This window comes from Theropithecus gelada, chromosome 5 (genome assembly GCF_003255815.1).
Source record: "Theropithecus gelada isolate Dixy chromosome 5, Tgel_1.0, whole genome shotgun sequence".
Classification (NCBI taxonomy): Eukaryota; Metazoa; Chordata; class Mammalia; order Primates; family Cercopithecidae; genus Theropithecus; species Theropithecus gelada.
Window position 1 is genome coordinate 66150147 of NC_037672.1, and position 22278 is coordinate 66172424.

Below are 22278 nucleotides of genomic sequence, written 5' to 3' on the forward strand. Positions count from 1 at the left end.
CCCTCCCTCCCTCCCTCCCTCCTTCCCTCCCTCCCTCCCTCCTTCCCTCCCTCCCTTCCTTCCTTTTTCTTTCCTTCTCTTTCTTTCTTCTTTCTTTCCTCAGGGTCTCCCTCTGTTACCCAGGCTGGAGTGTAGTGGTTCAATCTCAGTTTACTGCAACCTTGACCTTCCGGACTCAAGTGATCTTCCTGCCTCAGCCTCACTAGTAGCTGGGACTACAGGCAGGTGCCGCCATGACCAGCCCATTTTTTTGTATTTTTTATAGAGAAAGCGTCTTGCCATGTTGCTCAGGCTGGTCTTGAACTCCTGGGCTTGAGTGATCCGGCGGGCTCAGTCTCCCGAAGTTCTAGGATTACAGGAGTGAGCCACCACACCCGACTGGGCCTACAGTTTCATTCCAGCATCTGTATCTCTTTCTGGCATGTTTAGATAGTTTCCACCATGAGGTGCAAAACGAGACAGAAGAGTGAGAAGCAGATGGAGGAGAAGGGAAAAGCCAACCGGAAGAGCTCTGCACAGGAACCCATCCCATGGTTTCTCCCACAAAGCCGCTCTCTTCCCTCTTCACCCCTTCGGCTCAGCTCCTACAAGGCCCACAAAACCAACAGGTCCTCCAGCATCCCCTGCGGCGGTTGCCTGGACGGGCGGGAGCTCTCCCGGCAGGTGCGGAGCTCGGTGGAACTGGAGCTGGAGCGGTGCCGGCAGCAAGCAGGCCTCCTGGTGACCGGACAGAAAGAGGAGGCTTCCCGCTCTGCCTCAGAAGCAGACTCTGAAGCCGGAGAGTTGCAGAAGCCCACTCAGGAGGAGTGGAGGCAGGTGAGCGTGGCCAGGCGCTGCTTGCTAGCACGTGGCTGCCAACAGGTCAAACCCGTTCCTTCCATGGAAACTCCGGGTATGTTTTGAGGCCCCTCTTTCTGTCTCTCTCTGGAGTTACAATACCCCAGAAGGACACTAGTATTTCCCTAATGACTCTCATGTTTTAGAGTTTTATAAAAGATGAGGACGTGTGGCAGTTAGGCTCTATTGCCTGATAATACTTTGGTTAGTGATTGAGCACCAATAGGGTAAGAAGATAAGCTATCATTTGTTGGATGCTATTGTGTGTGTGTGTGTGTTTTTTTTTAATGTGTCAGCAATATAGCTGCCATAGTTCAAGGCCAAAAGGGCTAGGCAGCAGCTTCTCTTCTCTGTTACCAGGCAAGAGCTGTCCCCAGATCTCTAGAACTATGTCACATGGCCACCCCTAGCTGCAGGGGAGACTTGGAGAGTAAGTAGTATGCAGCGAGGCACCCTGCCACCCCAAACCCAGAGTTCTGTCAGTATGGAAGAAGGAAGAGGATAATGGATATTGAGTAGGCGCTAACATTACTTGCCAAAATAGATGGCTCAGGCAGCCGACTTCACTGACGAAGACTATGGCAGAGAGAGCCCTGAAAAGGTTGTTGTAGCCATCCAGGTGGGAGATGATTACGGTGAGCTTGTTTTTTTTGTTTTTTTTTGTTTTTTTAATTTGAGACAAAGTCACTGCAGTTGCTAAGGCTGGAGTACAGTGGCGTAATCATGACTCACTGCAGCCTGTACTTCCTAGGCTCAGATGATCCTCCTACCTCAGCCTCCCCAATGGCTGGGACTACAGGTGTGCACCACCATGGCCGGCTAATTTTTGTATTTTTTGAAGATACAGCGTTTCACCATGTTGCCCAGGCTGGTCTTGAACTCCTGAGGCTCAAGCAATCACGCACCTTGGCCTCCCAAAGTGCTGGGATTACAGACGTGAGCCACTGCACCCAGCCTGAGCCGCTGTGCCTGGCCTGCAGTACTGTTAACAGAATTATAGGAACTTGCTGGTATTCAACCATTTCTGACCCATAAGAATGGCAATCTCATGTAGTTCACCCAATAAAGAAATGAATTCAGAATTATTTAAGAGCTAAAATTAGCAGAACTTGCTGATTGATTGGATGGAGGGTAGTGAGAAAGAGAAGTTACAATTGACTCTGAGTCTAGAAGCCTCAGAAAAAGAGATGGTGCATTTAGGTTATGTTCTCTCAGAGTTATTGATCTGGGCTTCAACAGCAATTTAGAATTGAAATTGTAAAGTGTAGGTCTTTCCTTTTGCAAACTGACTCAGTGATAATGTCTTGATATTTACAAATCAGATGAAGGTTTTCTTTTACAAAAGTACTTTTAGGAAGCATTAAATGTTGGCTGGGCGTGGTGGCTCATGCCTGTAATCCCAGCACTTTGGGAGGCCGAGGCAGAAGGATCATCTGAGGTTAGGAGTTCTAGACCAGCCTCTGGTCAACATGGTGAAATCTGGTCTCTACTAAAAATACAAAAAGTAGCTGGGCATGGTGGCAAACGCCTGTAATCCCAGCTACTCGGGAGACTGAGGCAGGTGAATCCCTTGAACCTGGGAGGCGGGGGTTGCAGTGAGCTGAGGTTATACCACTGCACTCCAGCCTGGGCAACAGAGTGAGACCCTGTCTCAAAAAAAAAAAAAAAAAAAAAAACACGAAAGTATTAAATGTCAATAACCAAAATTATTCAGTTATTTCATCTGAGTAGTGTATGACTGGCAGTTACTGTCTTCCTGAGTATTAATAATAGGGTAGAATCTGAAGTGTTAGAAAAATTGCTCAGCTCTTCTGCAATTACTTATTTGTTTGTTTGTTTGTTTGAGGTAGAGTCTCACTCTGTCGCCCAGGCTGGAGAGCAGTGGTGCGATCTTGGCTCACTGCAACCTCCCTCTCCCGGGTTCAAGTGATTCTCCTGCCTCAGCCTCCCCCAATAGTTGGGATTACAGGTGTTGCACTGCCATGCCTGGCTCATTTTTTTGTATTTTTAGTAAAGATGGGGTTTCACATGTTGGCCAAGATGATCTTGAACTCCTCACCTCAAATGATCCACCTACCTCAGCCTCCCAAAGTACTGGGATTACAGCCTGGCCCTCTCTGCAATTTGTAAAAAAGAAAAAAAAATTCTTAAACTACTTTAAGAAATAAAATGTCAATTGCGCTTTCCCAGGACCACATCTGGGATCTTGTGAATATGCAAGAGACTCTCTTGCCAGTCCCTGGACTTGCGCCTTCTCTTTAGGGCAAACGTCCAGGAGTCTGGAGCATTGGCACTGACTGAAGACTACTGGCCATGATCAAAGCTTCTAGCAGGGCAACTTCATCTGTTTTACATATTGAACTTTCATATCAGATTTATTTTCAAGAAAGTGGGTATATACTTGTCAACGAATATGTATACATGCACGCATTCATTTTGTGAGTAATATGAAATTCTGGAACCTTAGAGGTCCAAAATATAAATGTATGACAAATATTTCTTGCATGGACATTTATTCACTTATTTTTATTCCTCCTCCTCCTCCTCTTCTTTTCATTTGAATGCCTGTGGATGAATATGTATCTAGTTTTGGGGAAGGAAAACATCTCTTGGTTTTCTCAGGTTGTAGATATCCTGTGGAGTGATCCCATGGCTCAAGAGGGCTGCAAGGCCAACACTATTCGAGGAGGAGGCTGTTATTTTGGGCCTGATGTGACACAACAGTTGCTACAAAAATACAACCTGCAATTCCTGATCCGTTCACACGAATGCAAACCTGAAGGCTATGAATTCTGTCACAACCGCAAGGTGGGTGCTCCCTCTGCAGCAGCACAGGCTTGTGTGTCACCGAAGTAGTCCAAAGGGCTCAGGCCTGGATGAGCAAAGGCTCTCAGTTTCTAACAACCTACAGACCTTGTATTTGTTACCCACTTGCTCAAAGCAACTAGGTCCTTTACAGTCATTTATCCTTGACTCTTATAGCCTCTTTAATACCCAAAGTTTGATTGAGGCCACTGTCCACCAATAGCCTGAGTGACATGGTCCCGTTTTATGAATGGAAATACAAGGCCTGTGTTTTCCCAGCCACACCTCTATTCTTCAGGTCATGTGGCTCACTGTCACATGTCTCAAAAAAGCCTACAGGGTAATTGGATTTCTGCACTGCTCCCCAGGCAGGGATTCAGCATCATTTGTCTTCTCAGGAGCACAATTAACATCCTGACTGATCTTTGGACATCTCCAAATCCTACAATATTTGTCTCTCCCAATACCACTAGGTTATACTGTACAAGTTTCTTTATTGCAGGACTTCTAAGAACCTTTAGTTTCCTACCACTGTAAATTTTCAGGAAGAGATACAGTATCTAGCATTTCCCAAGGTATTGACTGTGAAAACTTTTTTCATACAGCATCTGAGGAGCCACAACCGTCCGTAGGAAACTCTGCTTTAAGGCACCACATCAGCTCTCAGAACTGATTTTCCTCCTCATTGCAATGGCCATCCTGGTGTATCAGCCCCAGCTCGCCTCTAAGTTGAAGCAAATATGGTGTTTTCTATGACCCCTGCTATTTTCAGTTGGGATAAAAATGTGAAGAAGATACATTGTGAAACTATCGGAATTCAAATTTCTATGACTTGGGTCACAACTCTTGCCCTGTTAGCATCGATGACAAGGAAGGAAGGAAGGAAGGAAGGAAGGAAGGAAGGAAGGAAGGAAGGAAGGAAGGAAGGAATGGTTTCTCAGATGAGCACTAGGAGAAACGGCAGCCTCTGCAGTTGAGTTGGGCCACATAGGATTGAGGGTAAGGGTTTCTTCAGTGAATGTGAATGCCTTTCTCTCTTCTGTTTTGATGTAGGTATTAACGATCTTTTCTGCCTCCAACTACTATGAAGTTGGCAGCAACAGAGGGGCCTATGTCAAACTGGGGCCAGCCCTGACCCCACATATCGTGCAGTATCAAGCTAACAAGGTGACCAACACACTCACCATGAGGCAAAGGCAAGACTTTTCAATGAGTGGTTTTCAGAAAAAAATTATAGTGTTTATAGAATCTTTGAATGAAGTGTCAAACGTTATATTTATCCAAATTCTACGTGAGAATTCAGAATTTGGCTATGTCACATGACGTTCTATTAATGTGACAGACATTAGAGTAGAGGAGTCTCTTCCTTCTCCTCCACACACTCCTAATAGCTCTATCTACCCATCATTAATGGGAGCAACAAATTTGTTTTCTGTAGAAATTATTTTCAGTGGGGCACAGTGGCTTTTGCCTGTAATCCCAGCACTCTGGGAGACTGAGGCAGGAGGATAGTTTGAGCCCAGGAATTCCAGACCAGCCTGGGCAACATGGCAAAACCCCATCTCTACAGTAAATACAAAAATTAGCCTGATGTGGCGTGCTCTTGTAGTCCCAGCTACTTGGGGGACTGAGCGGGGAGGATGGCTTGAGCTTGGGAGGTGGAGTTTGCAGTGAGCCAAGATTGTGCCACTGCACTCCAGCCTGAGTGACACAGCAAAACTGTCTCAAAAAAACAAAAAAAAAAAAAAAAGAAGAAGACATTATTCTCCATGGCTGCGTCTTGGGTAAAGTCTGCTTACTAAACCACTAAGTCTTTCTAAAGTTACTCTTCTATTTTCTCTCATCTTTAACGGGTTTGTGTTACCCCTACAAGCCACAGCCAGAGGTTCTTTCACTGTCTGGAGATTTGGCAGGTGAAATCCAGTGCACATATTTGTTAATGAGGCCCCTTTCTTTCTGGAAGGAAGCATATAATATTATTTGAATGGTAGCTTTTGGCCGGGCATGGAGGCTCACGTCTGTAATCCCAGCACTTTGCGAGGCCAAGCCGGGTGGGTCATTTGAGGTTAGGAGTTTGAGACCAGCCTGGCCAACATGATGAAACCCTGTCTCTACTAAAAATACAAAAAAATTAGCCAGGCGTGGTGGTACACGCCTGTAATCCCAGCTACTCGGGAGGCTGAAGCAGGAGAATCACTGGAACCCAGGAGGCAGAGGTTGCAGTGAGCCGAAATCACGCCACTGCACTCCAGCTTGGGTGACAGGCGAGACTCCGTCTCAAAAATTAAATAAATAAATAAATAAATAAATAATAGTAGCTTCTGAGATGATTCTGAGTTCTTAGTTGAGAGATTACCACCACAAAATGTTATAAAGAATTTACATGTATAGTCTCACAGTGAATTTATGCAACAGATATTGTTATTAATTTCAGTTTTGTAGAGGAGATTATTAAAGAACCAAGGTTAAATCAGCTGACCTGTGGCCACACAGCTAGTCCTTGAGAGAAGGTAGTCCTTGACTGATGCAATTCTATTTCAGAACCCACACTTTTAATGTCTATGCAATATTGCCTCCCACAGCAAAGATGGCCTCAGAGTATATAAGATGCTAACAGATACAGTTTTAGTGCCACTAAACATGCTTCTTTAAATATTCAGCCTAACAGAGCTAGAAATTAAGATAGGCAAAGTTAGCATGAATCAGGTGGATAGAGAACATGTTAGTATTTAGCATTTACCCTTGTGTGAGTGCTATAAAAGTACATTATTTTAAATCATTCTCAAGTTATTAAATATAGGCCAGCCTCACTTAAAAAGAAGAATTATGTAAAAATAAAAACTCACCAAGTGAATGTCAGACCTACTGTGCAGCAAAATCATCTGTGGAGCTTTATAAAAAGTCAGCCATTTGAGCCTCACCCAGCCCTACCGAATTAGAATCTCCAGAGGTGAGCCCTGGTACCTGGAGCACAGAACTGTGATCCCATAGGATGTAGGGGTTGTCTCTGCAAAAAGAGTCACTGTAGAGAATCCTAGAAATAGTGTGTTTCAATAAGATAGTCAAAAAGCATTCAGCTCTTTGAAACCTTCATTGATTGCATTAAATAAGTATAACATCACCTGATTTATCACTTATCCAGTGACTTCAACTGTAGGAGCACAGTGGAGAACTTAGAAAAAAGGAGGGAAATGTCACTGAGCAACCATAATTGATGATGTCTCAATGTCCATAAAGCCAAGAAAACACGCTTTTTTTTTTTTTTTTTTTTTTTTTAATGAGACAGGGTCTCGATCTGTCACCTAGGCTGGAGTACAGTGGCATGATGACAGGTCACTGCAGCCTCGACCTGATGGGCTTAAGAGATCCTCCCACCTCAGCTACCTGACACCTGGGACTACAGGCATGCGCCACCACACCCAGCTACTTTTTAAAATTTTTTGTAGAGACAGAGTCTCACTATTCTGCCCAGGCTGGTCTCAAACTCCTGAGCTCAAGTGATCCTCCTGCCTTGGCCTCCCAAAGTGCTAGGATTACAGGTGTGAACCACCATGCCTGGCCTGATAACATGCTCTTCTTAGAGGAATCCTCAGTCAGAATTCATTTACTTTTTGTTTCAATCCACTTCTCACAATAATAGCAGAGCCAGCTTGGAGCCATCACAGCCAGTTGGATATCTGGCCTCCCTCCTTGGTAGCTATGTGACCTCGACCTAATTACTATCTCTGGCCGTAATGGGCATAATGGACTTAATGTTATCGTTCCTTCTTCAATGAGTGTTGAGGGATGAATGAGATAATCCATGTAGAGCTCTGCATTTAGTAAGTGTTTACTAAGTGTTGCTTGACATACGGACAGGAAAGCCTTCTACATCCAGATAGCTTTCAAGGGCATTGCCCTACTCCACCCCTGCATAACTCTCCATGACTACAGATTACCAGGAGCAGCTTAAATGCTTTGTCTAACTAGTGGTTCTTAAACTTTTTAGGAGTCCCATTCTTCTGTTAGCCTCTGATAAAACAACAAGCTGTCTACAAAATATCACATATGCTCACATACTTGTGAAATTTGGGGTGAGTTTTAGGTGGTTCACCCTTTCTTTTCCTTTTGTAGAGACAGGGCCTTGCTCTGTCACCAAGGCCAGAGTATAGTAGCGTGATCATAACCTCAAATTCCTGGGCTCAAGCAATCCTCCTGCCATAGTCTCCCAAGTAACTGAGATTACAGGCATGCACCACCATGCCTGGCTAATTTTAAAGTTTTTTTTGGTAAAGAAACCCAGCCTAGCTGTGTTGCCCAGGGTGGTCTTGAGTTCCTGGCCCCAAGTGATCCTCCCACTTCAGCCTTCCAAAGTGCTGGGATTATAAGCATGAGCCACCATGCCTAACTGGTTCACACCTTTTTTTGTTTTGTTTTGTTTTGAGACAGAGTCTCACTCTGGTTGTTCAGGCTGGAGTGCCGTGGCACGATCTTGCTCACTGCAATCTCAACCTCCCAGGCTCAGGTGATTTTCCCACCTTAGCCTCCCAAATAGCTGGGACTATAGGCATGTGCCATCATGCCAGGCTAGGTTCACACTTTTTTTTTTTGAGACAGAGTTTCACTCTTGTTGCCCAGGCTGGAGTGCAATGGCATGATCTTGGCTCACCACAACCTCCGCCTCCCAGGTTCAAGCAATTCTCCTGCCTCAGCCTCCCTCGTAGCTGGGATTATAGGCATGTGCCCCCACACCCAGCTAATTTTGTATTTTTAGTCGAGACGGGGTTTCTCCATGTTGGTCAGGCTGGTCTCGAACTCCCGACCTCAGGTGATCCACCGGCCTCGGCCTCCCAAAGTGCTGGGATTACAGGCGTGAGCCACCGCGCCCAGCCGGTTCACATTCTTTCAAGGGTCTATGTAGCCCACTTAAAGACTGTCATGTTAAATGCCTTCAACTGCAGTAAGATTTTCATCAAACATGATTTAATTTTTTTTAACTTTTAACACTGGAAAAGATAGGTTATCTGGTCATTATTTATAGAATGATTGGTTCCTCAGTAAGATATTACAAGTAATGTACGCTTACCTTTTATCTCTTTTTATATTCTTTTTTTTTTTTTTTTTTTTTTTTTGAGACAGGGTCTCACTTTGTCACCCAGACTGCAGTGCAGTGATGTGATCTTGGCTCACTGCAGCCTCTACCTCCTGGGCTCAAGTGATCCTCCCACCTCAGCCCCACGAGTAGCTGGGACTACAGGGATGCGCCACCACGCCTGGCTGGTTTTTTTTTTTTTTTGTATTTTGAGTAGAGAGGGGTTTTGCCATGTTACCAAGGCTGGTCTTGAACTCCTGGGCTCAAGGAATCCACCCACCTTGGCCTCCCACAGTGCTGGGATTACAGGCATGAGCCACCACCCCAAACCTCTTTTTATATTCTTGTTCATTCAACTACACATATTTATTGAGCACTTGCTTTAAGCCAAGTACTGTGCCCAGCATTGTTCTATTGACCCAATAAGAATGAAAAAACTAAACTAGTGTTATTTTGTTATTCATAAATTTTGCCTTCTGTTTCACATGATAATAAATTATAAGGAATGCACAATAATTGTGATAACAGATACTATTTGGTGAGTGCTTTCTATGTGCCACGCTTTCTTCTTTTTTTTTTTTTTTTTTTTGAGACGGAGTCTTGCTCTGCCGCCCAGGCTGGAGTGCAGTGGCCGGATCTCAGCTCACTGCAAGCTCCGCCTCCCGGGTTCACGCCATTCTCCTGCCTCAGCCTCCCGAGTAGCTGGGCCTACAGGCGCCCGCCACTGCGCCCGGCTAGTTTTTTGTATTTTTTAGTAGAGACGGGGTTTCACCGTGTTAGCCAGGATGGTCTCGATCTCCTGACCTCGTGATCCGCCCGTCTCGGCCTCCCAAAGTGCTGGGATTACAGGCTTGAGCCACCGCGCCCGGCCATGCCACGCTTTCTTCTAAGTGCTGTACATGAAATTACTCATTGTAATCTTCACAATAATCCTGTGTGGTAGAGATAGGTACCGTTTTAATCACTGTTTTACAGGTGGGGAAATTGAAGCACAGGGTGATGAGATAACTTTACCACAGAGGTGATCTTTCTCCAGAACTTCTCTAACCACTGTCCCATACCAGGAAGGACAGCGGCGTTCCCCATGCTCATCCTGTTTGTGTACAACAGGCAAGAGTAAAGGAGCTCTCCCTCAAGAACTGAGCTCTTGGGAGACTGATAAGTTAAGAAAGAGAGAGTAGAAATATAGTAAAATCTCCAAGTATTTCTTCTATACCAGTGTGTTAAAATGTTGCTTTTTCATCTCCTGTCCCAGGATTAGCAGAGTGGAGGAGTCGGCTCTGAGAGCTCTGAGGGAGAAGCTGTTTGCTCATTCTTCAGATCTTCTCAGTGAATTTAAGAAGCATGATGCAGATAAAGTCGGTAAGAATGATCCAGTTAAAGATTCACAGAGGAGGGAAGCTAGCCAGAAAATCTCTGTCTTACACTAGTTAGCAAATAAATATTTGTTGCTTTAATGAGTGACCCAAAGTCCCCTTTGGCTATATCCTCCATTTTATTCAACTTAATGTCTCATTTATTCTAACTAAATTTTAAAATTCTAAGCTTTTAACAAAATATGAACTTGGCCAAATAGAGAGGGTGAAAAGAAATAGAGTCAGCGAAGGGTAACATGGCCAGAACCAAGCAAAGGACAAGTGGGAGAAGTTATAAGAGTATAAGACTGGCAAAAGACCAAGGGCTTGACTTGTTGAAGTTGAGTGTGTGCTTAGCTATTTCATGATTAGCCAAGCTAGAAATGTTGTCTGCTCAACTAATGGAATTTCTAATGGACATTGACTAAATATATCCCTATTTAAAAACAGCAGTAACATTTATGAATTCATAGTGGTATCTTTTCATATACACATACTGTAGCCTTCCAAGAGTTTCAGTGAATGATCTATTCCAAGGAATTTAGGTGGTTTAATTTTTTTTAAATAACCAGTGTGTAGGTATATAATGTTTTATGATATTATTTACAAGACTCTTATGTAGCTTGCAGAAGTATTTCCAGATTCAGTAAACAAAAATGTAAAATGCCTAATTAAGTTTGAATTAGACAGACAGATAGACAACAAATAATTTTTATGCAATATTTGGCACTTTTATGTACTTTACGGTCTGTCTTCAATAAAATTTAACTGGACGTCTTGTATTTTATCTGGCAAGCCTAGCTTCCAACCAACTTTGCCACTACCAACAAAAATAGTGACAGTCCCCATTATTTCTATTACCTGCAGATACTAAGAAGGCTGTCAGGATAAAAATATACACACCATTGGGCAGGAAACTAGACTTCTAGGTGACAAGTCAACAAGTTCGCTCTCACCTGTAGGTTTGATCACCTTGAGTGACTGGGCAGCAGCGGTGGAGTCTGTGTTGCATTTAGGACTGCCATGGCGGATGCTGAGGTCACAGCTGGTGAACAGCTCAGCAGACAACATGCTGGAGTACAAGTCTTGGCTGAAGAACTTGGCCAAGGAACAACTGAGCCACGAGGTAACGGTGTGGTAATGGTGAATGAGAGCACCTGTGGACTACGATACTCCTTAGAGAGAACTTGAGTCAGAAACAATCAATTAGTAATAACCCAAAAAGCTGGATGGGTGAGAAAGGGGAATAACTATTTCTTGAGTTTCTATGTGTCAGGCTTTGTGTTAAGTGGTTTTCATACGTTGCCTCAGTTAATCCTCGAAACCACTCCAAGAGATACATATTATCAGCACCATTACTGCCCACAGCGGTTAGCAACTTGCCTGAGGTCATAGAACGACTGAGTTGGGACTCAAGCCAAGGTCTGTCTTACCTCAAGGCCCATTTTCTTTCCTCAACACCATGGTGCTTACCCTACTTAAAAAAGTATTTATTCAATAACTACTTATAGAATATGTAATGTATGTGCAACCTTGGGCTAGGTACTTCTTTTAACAATGTTATTGCAATATAATTCACATACCATGCAATTCATCCATTTGAAGTGTACAATTCGGCTGAGTGTGGTGGCTCACTCCTGTAATCCTAGCAGTTTGGGAGGCTGAGGAGGGTGGATCACTTGAGGCCAGGAGTTTCAGACCAACCTGGCCAACACGGGGAACCCCCGTCTCTTCTTAAAATACAAAAATTAGCCGGGTGTGGTGGCATATGCCTGTAGACCCAGCTATTGGGAGGTGAGGTGGGAGAATTGCTTGAACTCAGGAGGCAGAGGTTGCAGTGAGCCAAGACCATGCCACTGCACTCCAGCCTGGGCAACGCAGCGAGACTCTGTTTAAAAAAACAAATCTGAAAGGCTCCAAAGTCCAAAAATTTTTGAGTGCCAACATGATGCCACAAGTGAAAAATTCCACATCTGACACCTTTGCTTTCTGATGGTTCGATGTATGCAAACTTTGTTTCATGCACACAATTATTAAAAATATTTTATAAAATTACCTTCAGGTGGCCAGGCATGATGGCTCATGCCTGTAATCCCAGCACTTTGTGAGGCCAAGGTAGGCAGATCACCTGAGGTCAGGAGTTCGAGACAGCCTGACCAATGTGGAGAAATCCCGTCTCTACTAAGGATACAAGTATTAGCCGGGCGTGGTGGTGCATGTCTCTAATCCCAGCTACTCGGGAGGCTGAGGCAGGAGAATCGCTTGAACCCGGGAGGCGGAGGTTGCAGTGAGCTGAGATCAGGCCACTGCATTCCAGCCTGGACAACAAGAGCAAAACTCTGTCTCAAAGCAAACAAACAAAAATTACATTCAGGCTAGATGTATAAGGTGTATATGAAACAAAAATTAATTTTGTGTTTAAACTTGGGTCCCATACCCAAGATATCTCATTATATACAGGTAAATATTACAATGTCCGAAAAAATCCAAAATTCAAAACATTTCTGGTCCCAAGCGTTTTAGACAAGGCATACATAACCTGTGTGTGCAACCATCACCACAGTCAATTTTGGAAGATTTTCATCATGGGTGAGGTGCTTCTTAAACCACTAGATTATTTGGTGGGCTTAACTGGGTAGAGGGAATGGAGGGATGGCAAAATATTTTCAGATTTTTTCATAAATGTGTGATTGTCAGGGTTGATTGTGTGTGAATTATATATTGGAACAAGCCTAAACATATGACAAAGAAGGAAAATGAATTTTTTCTTGCAGAACATACAATCAAGTTTGCTGGAAACACTGTATCGAAACCGATCCAACCTGGAGACCATTTTTAGGATCATAGACAGTGATCATTCAGGTAAAGGCACTCATTATTCTATCACTTTTGATGCACTGCAAGTATTTTACCTCAAACCCTTAATGTCCTTCCTGATTCATCGCCACTCAGGCATTTGGAGAGCAAGGTAAGAAGATTAGTGCTTATAAATGGCAGAAACTAGGAAAGTACTTGAGTAGTATAAGCAGCCCATAGAGAAAGAAGTAGGGCAGAGAAGAATGAAGACAAACTGAATGAGAGCTTCTTATAGGAAGAATAATTATTAGAAGACGTGATATCCTCTGGGCATGGTGGCTCCTGCCTGTAATCCCAGCACTTTGGGAGGCCGAGGCGGGTGAATCACCTGAAGTCAGGAGTTCGAGTCCAGTCTGGCCAACACGGCGAAACCCAGTCTCTACTAAAAATACGAAAATTAGGCGGGTGTGGTGGCACATGTCCGTAATCCCAGGTACTTGGGAGGCTGAGGCAGGAGAATCGCTTGCACCTGGGAGGTGGAGGTTGCGGTGAGCCGAGGTTGTGCCACTGGACTCCAGCCTCCGTGACAGAGTTGAGACTCTGTCACAAAAAAAAAAAAAAAAGGCAAAAGAAAGATGTGATATCCTTTACAGTACCATCGAAGATAGCCACAAAGTAATGAAAAGTGCTTAGAATAGAAAGGCGTTTGCAACCTCACTCCCAAAACTTTTTCTTAACTTTAAATTTTGAAATAATTATAGATTCACAGGAAGTTATAAAAAAAATGTATGGTGAGGTCCTGTACATCCTCATCCTGTTCCCCCACATCCTATTCCCCCAATGGTCCAAAGGCTTTTTTCAATGTTATTTGAAAATGTTGAGGCATAATTCACAAACCGCATAATTCACCTGTGTAAAGTATTCAATTTAGTGGTTCTTGGTAAAGTCACAAGATTGTATAACCATCACCACTATCTAACTGTAGAACTTTTTTTTTTTTTTTTTTGAGACAGAGTCTCCCTCCGTCACCCAGGCTGGAGCGCAGTGGCACAGTCTCGGATCACTGCAATCTCCACCTCCTGGGTTCAGGTGATTCTCCTGCCTCAGCCTCCCAAGTAGCTAGGATTACAGGCATGTGCCACTACACCCGGCTTTTTTTTTTTTTTGTATTTTTAGTATAGACAGGATTTCACCATGTTAGCCAGGATGGTCTTGATCTCCTGACCTCATGATTCGCCCCCCTAGATCTCCCAAAGTGCTGGGATTACAGGCGTGAGCCACTGCGCATGGCCTAGAACACTTTAATCACCCCAGAAAGAAATCTCATACCTATTAGCAATTACTCCTCATTCCCTATCCCTCCTCCACGAGTCCCTGGCAACCACTAATCTACTTTCCGTCTCTATGGATTTGCCTATTCTGGACATTTGATATAAACAGAATCATGCAAAATATGGCCTTTGGTGTCTGGATTCTGTCACCTAGCCTGTGTTCAAGATTCATCCATGTTGCAGCAGTATCAGTTTTTCGTTCCTTTCTAATGACTGAATAATATTCCATTGTGTGGACAGAACTTTTATTTATCCAGTCATTGTTGATAGACTTTGGATTGTTTCTACTTTTGGCTACTATGAACGATGCTGCTATGAACATTCATGTGTGACTTTTTGTGTCAATATATGTTTTCAATTTTCTTGGGTATATACCTAGGAGTGTAATTGCTTGGTCATATGGTGATTCTATGTTTAACTTTTTGAGGACTTACCAAACCGTTTCTCACAGTAGCTGTACCTGTTTATATTGCCACCAACAATGTATGAGGGCTCCAGTTTCTCTACATCCTCACCAATGCCTGTTATTTTCCATTTTTGTATTTTGTGGGTTTTTTTTTTTTTTTTAGTTTTTATTATACCCGTTCTACTGTAGTTTTGACTTTCATTTCCTTAATAACTAAAGATGTTGAACATTTTCATGTGCTTATTGGCCATTTGTGTATCTCTTTCGGAGATATGTCTATTCAAATCCTTTGTCCATTTTTAAATTGAGCTATTTGTCTTTTTATTTGAGTTGTGAGAGTTATTCATATATTCTGGGTACTAGGACATTATCAGACATATGCGTTGCAATTTTTTTTTCTGATTTTGTGGATTGTCTTTTCACTTTCTTGGTAGCGTCCTTTGATGCCCGAAAGTTTTTGGTTTTTTTTTTTTTTGAGACGGAGTCTCACTCTGTCACCTAGGCTGGAGTGCAGTGGTACAATCTTGGCTCACTGCCACCTCCGCCTCCTGGGTTCAAGCAATTCTTCTGCCTCAGCCTCCTGAGTAGCTGGGACTACAGGCACCTGCCACCATGCCCGGCTAATTTTTGTATTTTTAGTAGAGACGGGGTTTCACCATGTTGGCCAGGCTGTTCTTGAACTCCTGACCTCGTGATCCACCTGCCTCAGCCTCCCAAAGTGCTGGGATTACAGGCGTGAGCCACCGCACCCAGCCTGATACCCAAAAGTTTTGAAAAAGTACAATTTATTTTTTCTTTAGTTGTTTATGCTTTTGGTGTTATAGCTTTTTTAGCTATAAAACTGTTGCATAACCTAAGGTCACAAAGATTTACACTTATGTTTGCTTCTAAGAGTTTTAGAGTTTTAGCTCTTACATTTAGGTCTTTGATCCATATCGAGTTAGTTTTTTTATATAGTGTTAGGTAGGTGTCTAGCTTTACTCTTTTTGCATGTGCATATCTGCTTGTCCCCCATCATTGTTGAAAAAAACTATTCTTTCCCCATTAAATGATCTTGGGACCCTTGTAAAAAATCAATTGACTATAGATATATGGGGTCCAAAGGATTTTAATGGCCAGAATAAATTAGTATATGTTTGAGATGATTAAATGCAGGGTTTCTCAATAGTGGTACTGTTGACATTTTGGGCTAGATAATTCTTTGTTTTGGGGTCCATCTTGTGCATTATAAGATGTTTGGCAGCATGTCTGGCCTTTATTTATTAGAGGTCAGTAGCACCTCACCTCCATCTTAGTCACAGCAAACAATAATGTCTCCAGACATTGCCAAATGTCCCCCGGAGAGAGGGGAGCAAAATTGCTCCCAGCTGAAAATCTTTGGTGAGCCAATGGTTTGTGTGATCCTCTTGGAAGTTTAAATTAGATACTAGGCTTTGGGTGTCTCTCTGTTAAGCAGTAGGGAGCAGGTGTCCTTGTAAGAATGTTAGAGAAAATGAACATTAAAAACTAGACTAACACACTGAATTGATTTCCTCCCTCTGATAAGGGTTCATCTCACTGGACGAGTTCAGGCAGACCTGGAAGCTGTTAAGCTCTCATATGAATATCGACATTACAGATGACTGCATCTGTGACCTTGCCCGGAGTATTGATTTCAACAAAGATGGCCACATCGATATTAATGAGTTCTTGGAGGCCTTCCGCCTTGTGGAGAAATCCTGCCTGGAGGGCGATACCTCAGAATGCCCACAAGCTACAAATGCTAAAGACAGTGGCTGCAACAGTCCAGGTGCATGCTAAGAACAGCCTGGTCTTCATCACCCAAAGTGCCTCAGAGGCAATGCTCAGCTCCTCGCTAGACTATCTCCCTTATTCTCCATGTGAAACTTTATGCTGAAAATTTAGCTATCTATACGCATCAGAATCACCTGTGTATTTCAGTGTGGAGGGGTGGGTTGGGGTGCTGTGTATGTTTGTGTTTTAAGTATATGATTGCCCCAACCCCATCTCACAATCTTCACAAAATAGAACTTAGTGTTTTTAAATTCTAAATTCTAAGTCTACTTCAATTAAGAACCACTGACAATTTAACTCCTTCATTGTTTTCATTTTATACTTTTTTTTTTTTTTTTTTTAAGATGGAGTTTCTCTCTTGTTGCCCAGTCTGGAGTGCATTGGCGCGATCTCAGCTCAGCGCAAACTCTGCCTCCCAGGCGATTCTCCTGCCTCAGCCTCCTGAGTAGCTGGGATTACAGGCATGCGCCACCACACCAGGCTAATTTTGTGTTTTAAGTAGACATGGGGTTTCTCCATGTTGGTCAGGCTGGTCTTGAACTCCCGACCTCAGGTGATCCGCCCTCCTTGGCCTCCCAAAGTGCTGGGATTATAGGCATGAGCCACTGTGCCCAGCCTATTTTATACTTTTTAGTTATTGTCTTAAAAATGTCATATTGGTAAAGGAAAGTTATTTAAAAATTGTAATTCCATGAACCAAGCATATGGATTTTCTTCATTATTTACTTTTTCTTACTTGTTACTGTAGTGTTTATATAATTTTATGTTTTGCTTTTAAAAAAACTAAATGCATATCTGATTGTAAACCCTCTCCCATGTGTTTCCCTTGTGATTCTGTATTCTTCATGATTATTAGTTTAATGCTTGCATAATTTTCTTTGAAGTGGACATGCTATAATCTATGCAGCCATGCTCCGATTGTTAAACATGTATATTATTTCCACTTTTTCGTTATTAGAAATAACACTAGGGAGAGCATTAGGACAAATACCTAATGCATGCAGGGCTTAAAACCTAGATGATGGGTTGATAGGTGCAGTAAACCACCATGGCACATGTATACCTATGTAAAACAAATCTGCATGTTCAGCACATGTATCCCAGAACTTAAAGTAAAATTAAAACAAAAAGAAATAACACTGCAGTTAATAACATAGTGCATACAGCTTGTTTTACACATATCTTTTTAATTTTACGTTTTAGTGCTATAAAATCCCAGGGATTGGGATTACTTTGACAAAGGATGTTTATCAAATTAGTCTAGGTGCTTCACAGAAACAGACGCAATATGATATTTACATAAGTATTTACTATAAATAATTGGCTTACATGATTATGGAGGCTGAGAAGTCCTAAGATCTGCAGCTGGTAAGCTGAAGAACCAGGAGATCCAATGGTGTAAGTTCCAGTCTAAGTCCAAAGGCCTGAGACTCAGAAGAGTCAATGGAGTCAGTTTCAGTTCATGTTTGAGTAGGCAGGAAAAAACCAATGTCCCTGCTCAAAGGCAGTGAGACAGAGAAAAATAATTCTTTCTTATTCATCCCTTTATTATATTCAGGCTTTCAACAGATTGGATGAGGTCTACTCACCTTGGTAAGGACAATCTCCTTTACTCAGCCTACAGATTCAAATGTTAAATCTCATCCAGAAACATCCTTACAGACATACCCACATATAATATTTAACCAAATATCTAAATATCCTGTGGCTCAATCAAGTTGACGAGTTGACATGTAAAGTCAACCATCACAAGTATGAACATTTTAATGGCGTGATACATACTGCCAGGTTGCTCTTCAGAACTGGGCGTACCGATTTTACCATAAACTCATAAGCTTTTAGTGGGATCATTTCTAACTTCTGCTAAAGGTGAAGGATAGTGCTTCCATGATATTTTACTATGGATTTATGTGATTAATATCCAAAACTGTCTCCACTATCTCATTTTATTGATAAACTAAGGAAATTGAGGTTTAGAGAACTTGCTGGGTATGTGTGATCTAAGTTACTAACACAACCAGGACCAGGATTTCTGCCTCCACCTAAGATTTTTTCCAGTTATACCCATGACTATATTATCTGTTTGGATTGTCTATACACAATTTATGGCTCTTTCTTGTGTGACAAACAGACCCTATCCCTATAGTGATCCCCAACCCCAGTGATTTTCCACCTCTGGTGTTTGTGCCTTTGTGTGATCTCCTCCCATGAGTGTAGGTGGGACCTGTGACTTGCTTCTAACCAAGAAACCATGACACAGGTGATGGGATGTTACTCTTGTGATTATATTACATTATATGAAATTCCACATTAGTAGACTGAAGCAAGAGAGATTTTCCTTGCTGGCTGGACAAGCTAGCAGCTATGTTAAGGAAACTTGCATAAGGAATGATGGGTGCCCTGTAAGATCTGCCAAAAGCCTCCGACAAATGGCTACAAAAAGCCAGGGTCTTCAAAAATACATTCACAAGGAAATACATTCTCAAATAAGTTGTATTCGTTTGGAAGCAGGTTCTTCCCTAGTTGAGCCTCCAAATGAAAATGCAGTCTGGCCAACAATTTGAATAAAGCTTGTGAGACCCTAAGTAGAGAATCCAGTAAAGCCATGCTCAGATTCTTTATCCACTAAGTTTGTTGTAATTTGTTCCACAGCATAGAAAATATATCTTGCTGCTGGGCAAGGTGGCTCACGCCTGTAATCCCAGCACTTTGGGAGGCTGAAGCATGCAGATAAGTTGAGGTCAGGAGTTCAAGACCAGCCTGGTCAACATGGTGAAACCTCATCTCCACTAAAAATACAAAAATTAGCTGCACATGGTGGCACATGCCTGTAGTCCCAGCTACTCAGGAGGCTGAGGTGAGAGGTTCGCTTGAACCTGGGAAGCAGAGGTTGCAGTGAATCAAGATGGCACCATTACACTCCATCCTGGGCAACACAGTGAGACCCTGTCTCAAAAAAATATATATATATATATATATTATATATATATATATATATATACCTTGCTTCCCAGAAAACATCTTATGTTCTTATTCTACTGTTCAAGAAAAATCTGAATTTTCATCAGTGGGTAGAATCCAGAGAAGAGTCGAGGTCATTTTTGGTAATGAATTTGAGTGAATACTTAAGACCATGGGTTTATCTTGCCTGACTTAATAACTGAGAGGCAAAGTATTGGTTGCATTTGTCTGTCCTATCTTGTGCAAACAGCTCAAATTCAACAAAGTGCTTGTTTATTTGAGATTGTGATTTATTGTGATAAGAGTAAGCAAATGCTCTGAGACATCAAAAGAATAATTCAGAGACAATGGGGGTAAAGCCTTGGGGTTTACTCATATAGAGAGACACAGGAGGAGAATAGCCCAGGAAGGCCATCTCTCTCCACCAAAGGCAAGGGGCTTATCAAGACAGAAGCCACAAAGCTACATAAGATGAAGTGACTGGTCAGTCTAAACAAGTCTTTGTCAATTCAGGATTTGTTGGTAGTGGAGGTTGATGGGGGGCTAGCTGAACCCTGAGGTCCTTTCTTGACCCTAGATAGCATAGTCACCAATTCACATCAGTCTGTTCTGCTTTTTCTGATGGGTTTTCTGCAAAGCTGTTGTTCCGGTTCCTTCTTCAGGGGCCCTCACTACTTGCTGTCTTATACTCTTCAGCTTCAGTGTCCCACAAGTCCTGTGCACATATGCAAGGCTCAGAGAAAATTTCCTTAGTCAGTTAACACAGTGAATTAATAGTGGTTTGCTTCAAGGGAGTTTTAATCCAAAATGATTTTTTTTTTTTTTTTTTTTTTTTGAGATGGAGTCTCCCTCTGTGGCCCAGGCTAGAGTGCAGTGGCGCGATCTCGGCTCACTGCAAGCTCCGCCTCCCAGGTTCACGCTATTCTCCTGCCTCAGTCTTTAGAGTAGCTGGGACTACAGGCGCCCGCCACCACCCCCGGGTAATTTTTTTTTTCGTTTTGTTTTGTATTTTTAGTAGAGACAGGATTTCACCGTGTTAGCCAGGATGGTCTCGATTTCCAGACCTCGTGATTCGCCCGCCTCGGCCTCCCAAAGGGCTGGGATTACAGGCGTGAGCCACCACACCCGGCCTCTAAAATGAATTTTTAAATTGTGTTTAAAAAAATAGTAAAATCATTCCTCTAATCCAGTGATTTACCCTTGACTGCTAATTAAAATCATCAGGAAGAGCTTTTCAAACTAGAATGCCTGTGGCCCCCTCCAGACCAATCAAACCAAAGTATCTTGGTGAAACATCAGCCACTGGTATGTTGGTACGTTTGAGTTTTGCTTTATTTTTAATTGAGTATTATTATTACTATTATTAGTAGTAGTAGTAACAGGATCTCACTCTGTCACTCAGGATGGGGGGCAGTGGTGTGATCATAGCTCACTGCTCACTGCAGCCTCAAATTCCTGGGCTCAGGTGATCCTTCTATCTCAGCCGCTTGAGTAGCTAAGACTACAAGCATTTACCACAATGCTTGGCTAAGTTTTAAAAAAAATTCCGTAGAGACAAGGTCACGCTATGTTGCCAGGCAGGTCTCAAACACCTGGGCTCAAGCGATCCTTCCTGCTTGGTCTCCCAAAGCATGGGATTAAAGGTGTGAACCACCACACCAGACCAACAAATAATGATTATATACATTTATGGAGTACAATGTATTGTTTCCTTACATGCAGACATTATGGAATGATTGAATCAGCCTAATTAACATATCCATCACTTCAAATGTTTATAATTTCTTTTGGTAAGAACAATGAAAATAATCTTTTAGCTGTTTTAGAATACACAAAACATTATTAACAATTATAGTCACTGTGTTGTACATGGAACACCAGAACTTCTCTTGTCTAACTGAAATGTTGTACCCTTTGACCCAGTGTCTCCCTTTTTCCCATCTATCCCCCTGTCTCTAGCCTGTGGTAACCATCATTTTACTCTCTATTTCTATAAGGTAGACTTTTTAAGATTCCATGTATAGGCCGGGCGCGGTGGCTTAGGCCTGTAATCCCAGCACTTTGGGAGGCCGAGACGGGCGGATCACGAGGTCAGGAGATCGAGACCATCCTGGCTAACACGGTGAAACCCCGTCTCTACTAAAAAATACAAAAAACTAGCCGGGCGAGGTGGCGGGCACCTGTATTCCTAGCTACTCGGAAGGCTGAGGCAGGAGAATGGCATAAACCCGGGAGGTGGAGCTTGCAGTGAGCCGACATGGTACCACTGCACTCCAGCCTGGGCGACAGCGCGAGACTCCATCTCAAAAAAAAAAAAAAAGATTCCATATATAAGTGAGGGTATGTGGTATTTATCTTTCTGTATCTCGTTTATTTCATTTAGCATACTATGAATTATTATGCTACATTAGGTTCATCCATATTGTCACAAATGACAAAATTTCTGCTTTAGGCTGGTCTCAAACTCTTGAGCTCAAGAGATCCACCTGCCTTGGCCTAACAAAGTGCTGGGATTACAGGCATGAACCACCACACCCGGGAAAGGTTCTATTTTCTACACATCCTAGCCAATACTTGTTGTCACTGATCTTTTTGATAAGAGTCAACGTAACATGAGTGAGGTGATAGCTCCTTGTGGTTTTACTTTGCATTTTTCTGATTATTAGAGACGTTTATTGGTATGTTTGAAATACTCCCCAGGTGGTGCTAATGTGCAGCCGGGTTTAGTACCATTAATCTAATTGGTTTACCCTGCAGTCATAAAGGGCGATTATTTGGTAAGACCATCCTACTGCTATCTGCACTGGTATAACCATCAACATGAGAAATCAATTCAGAAACCAAACATTTTCAGATTTCGATGACTAAACTGTTAAATACCCTCAAATTATATTAACAGACCTAAGAACTCTTGAGGCAAAC

The 22278-nt window shown here is 42.6% G+C and overlaps 1 protein-coding gene across 1 annotated transcript in view; it reads left to right on the forward strand.

Annotated features, from left to right (window-relative positions):
* Positions 1–17201, forward strand: part of PPEF2 (protein phosphatase with EF-hand domain 2) — a 39284-nt gene extending 22083 nt beyond the window's left edge. Inside the window, exons 11-17 of the mRNA XM_025386243.1 lie at positions 430–816; positions 3460–3645; positions 4696–4838; positions 9969–10075; positions 11031–11194; positions 12843–12930; positions 16148–17201. Coding sequence (XP_025242028.1) covers positions 430–816; positions 3460–3645; positions 4696–4838; positions 9969–10075; positions 11031–11194; positions 12843–12930; positions 16148–16401 — 1329 coding nt within the window. The 3' untranslated portion in view covers positions 16402–17201. The remainder of the gene's footprint in view (positions 1–429; positions 817–3459; positions 3646–4695; positions 4839–9968; positions 10076–11030; positions 11195–12842; positions 12931–16147) is intronic.
* Positions 17202–22278: the final 5077 nt, after the last annotated feature.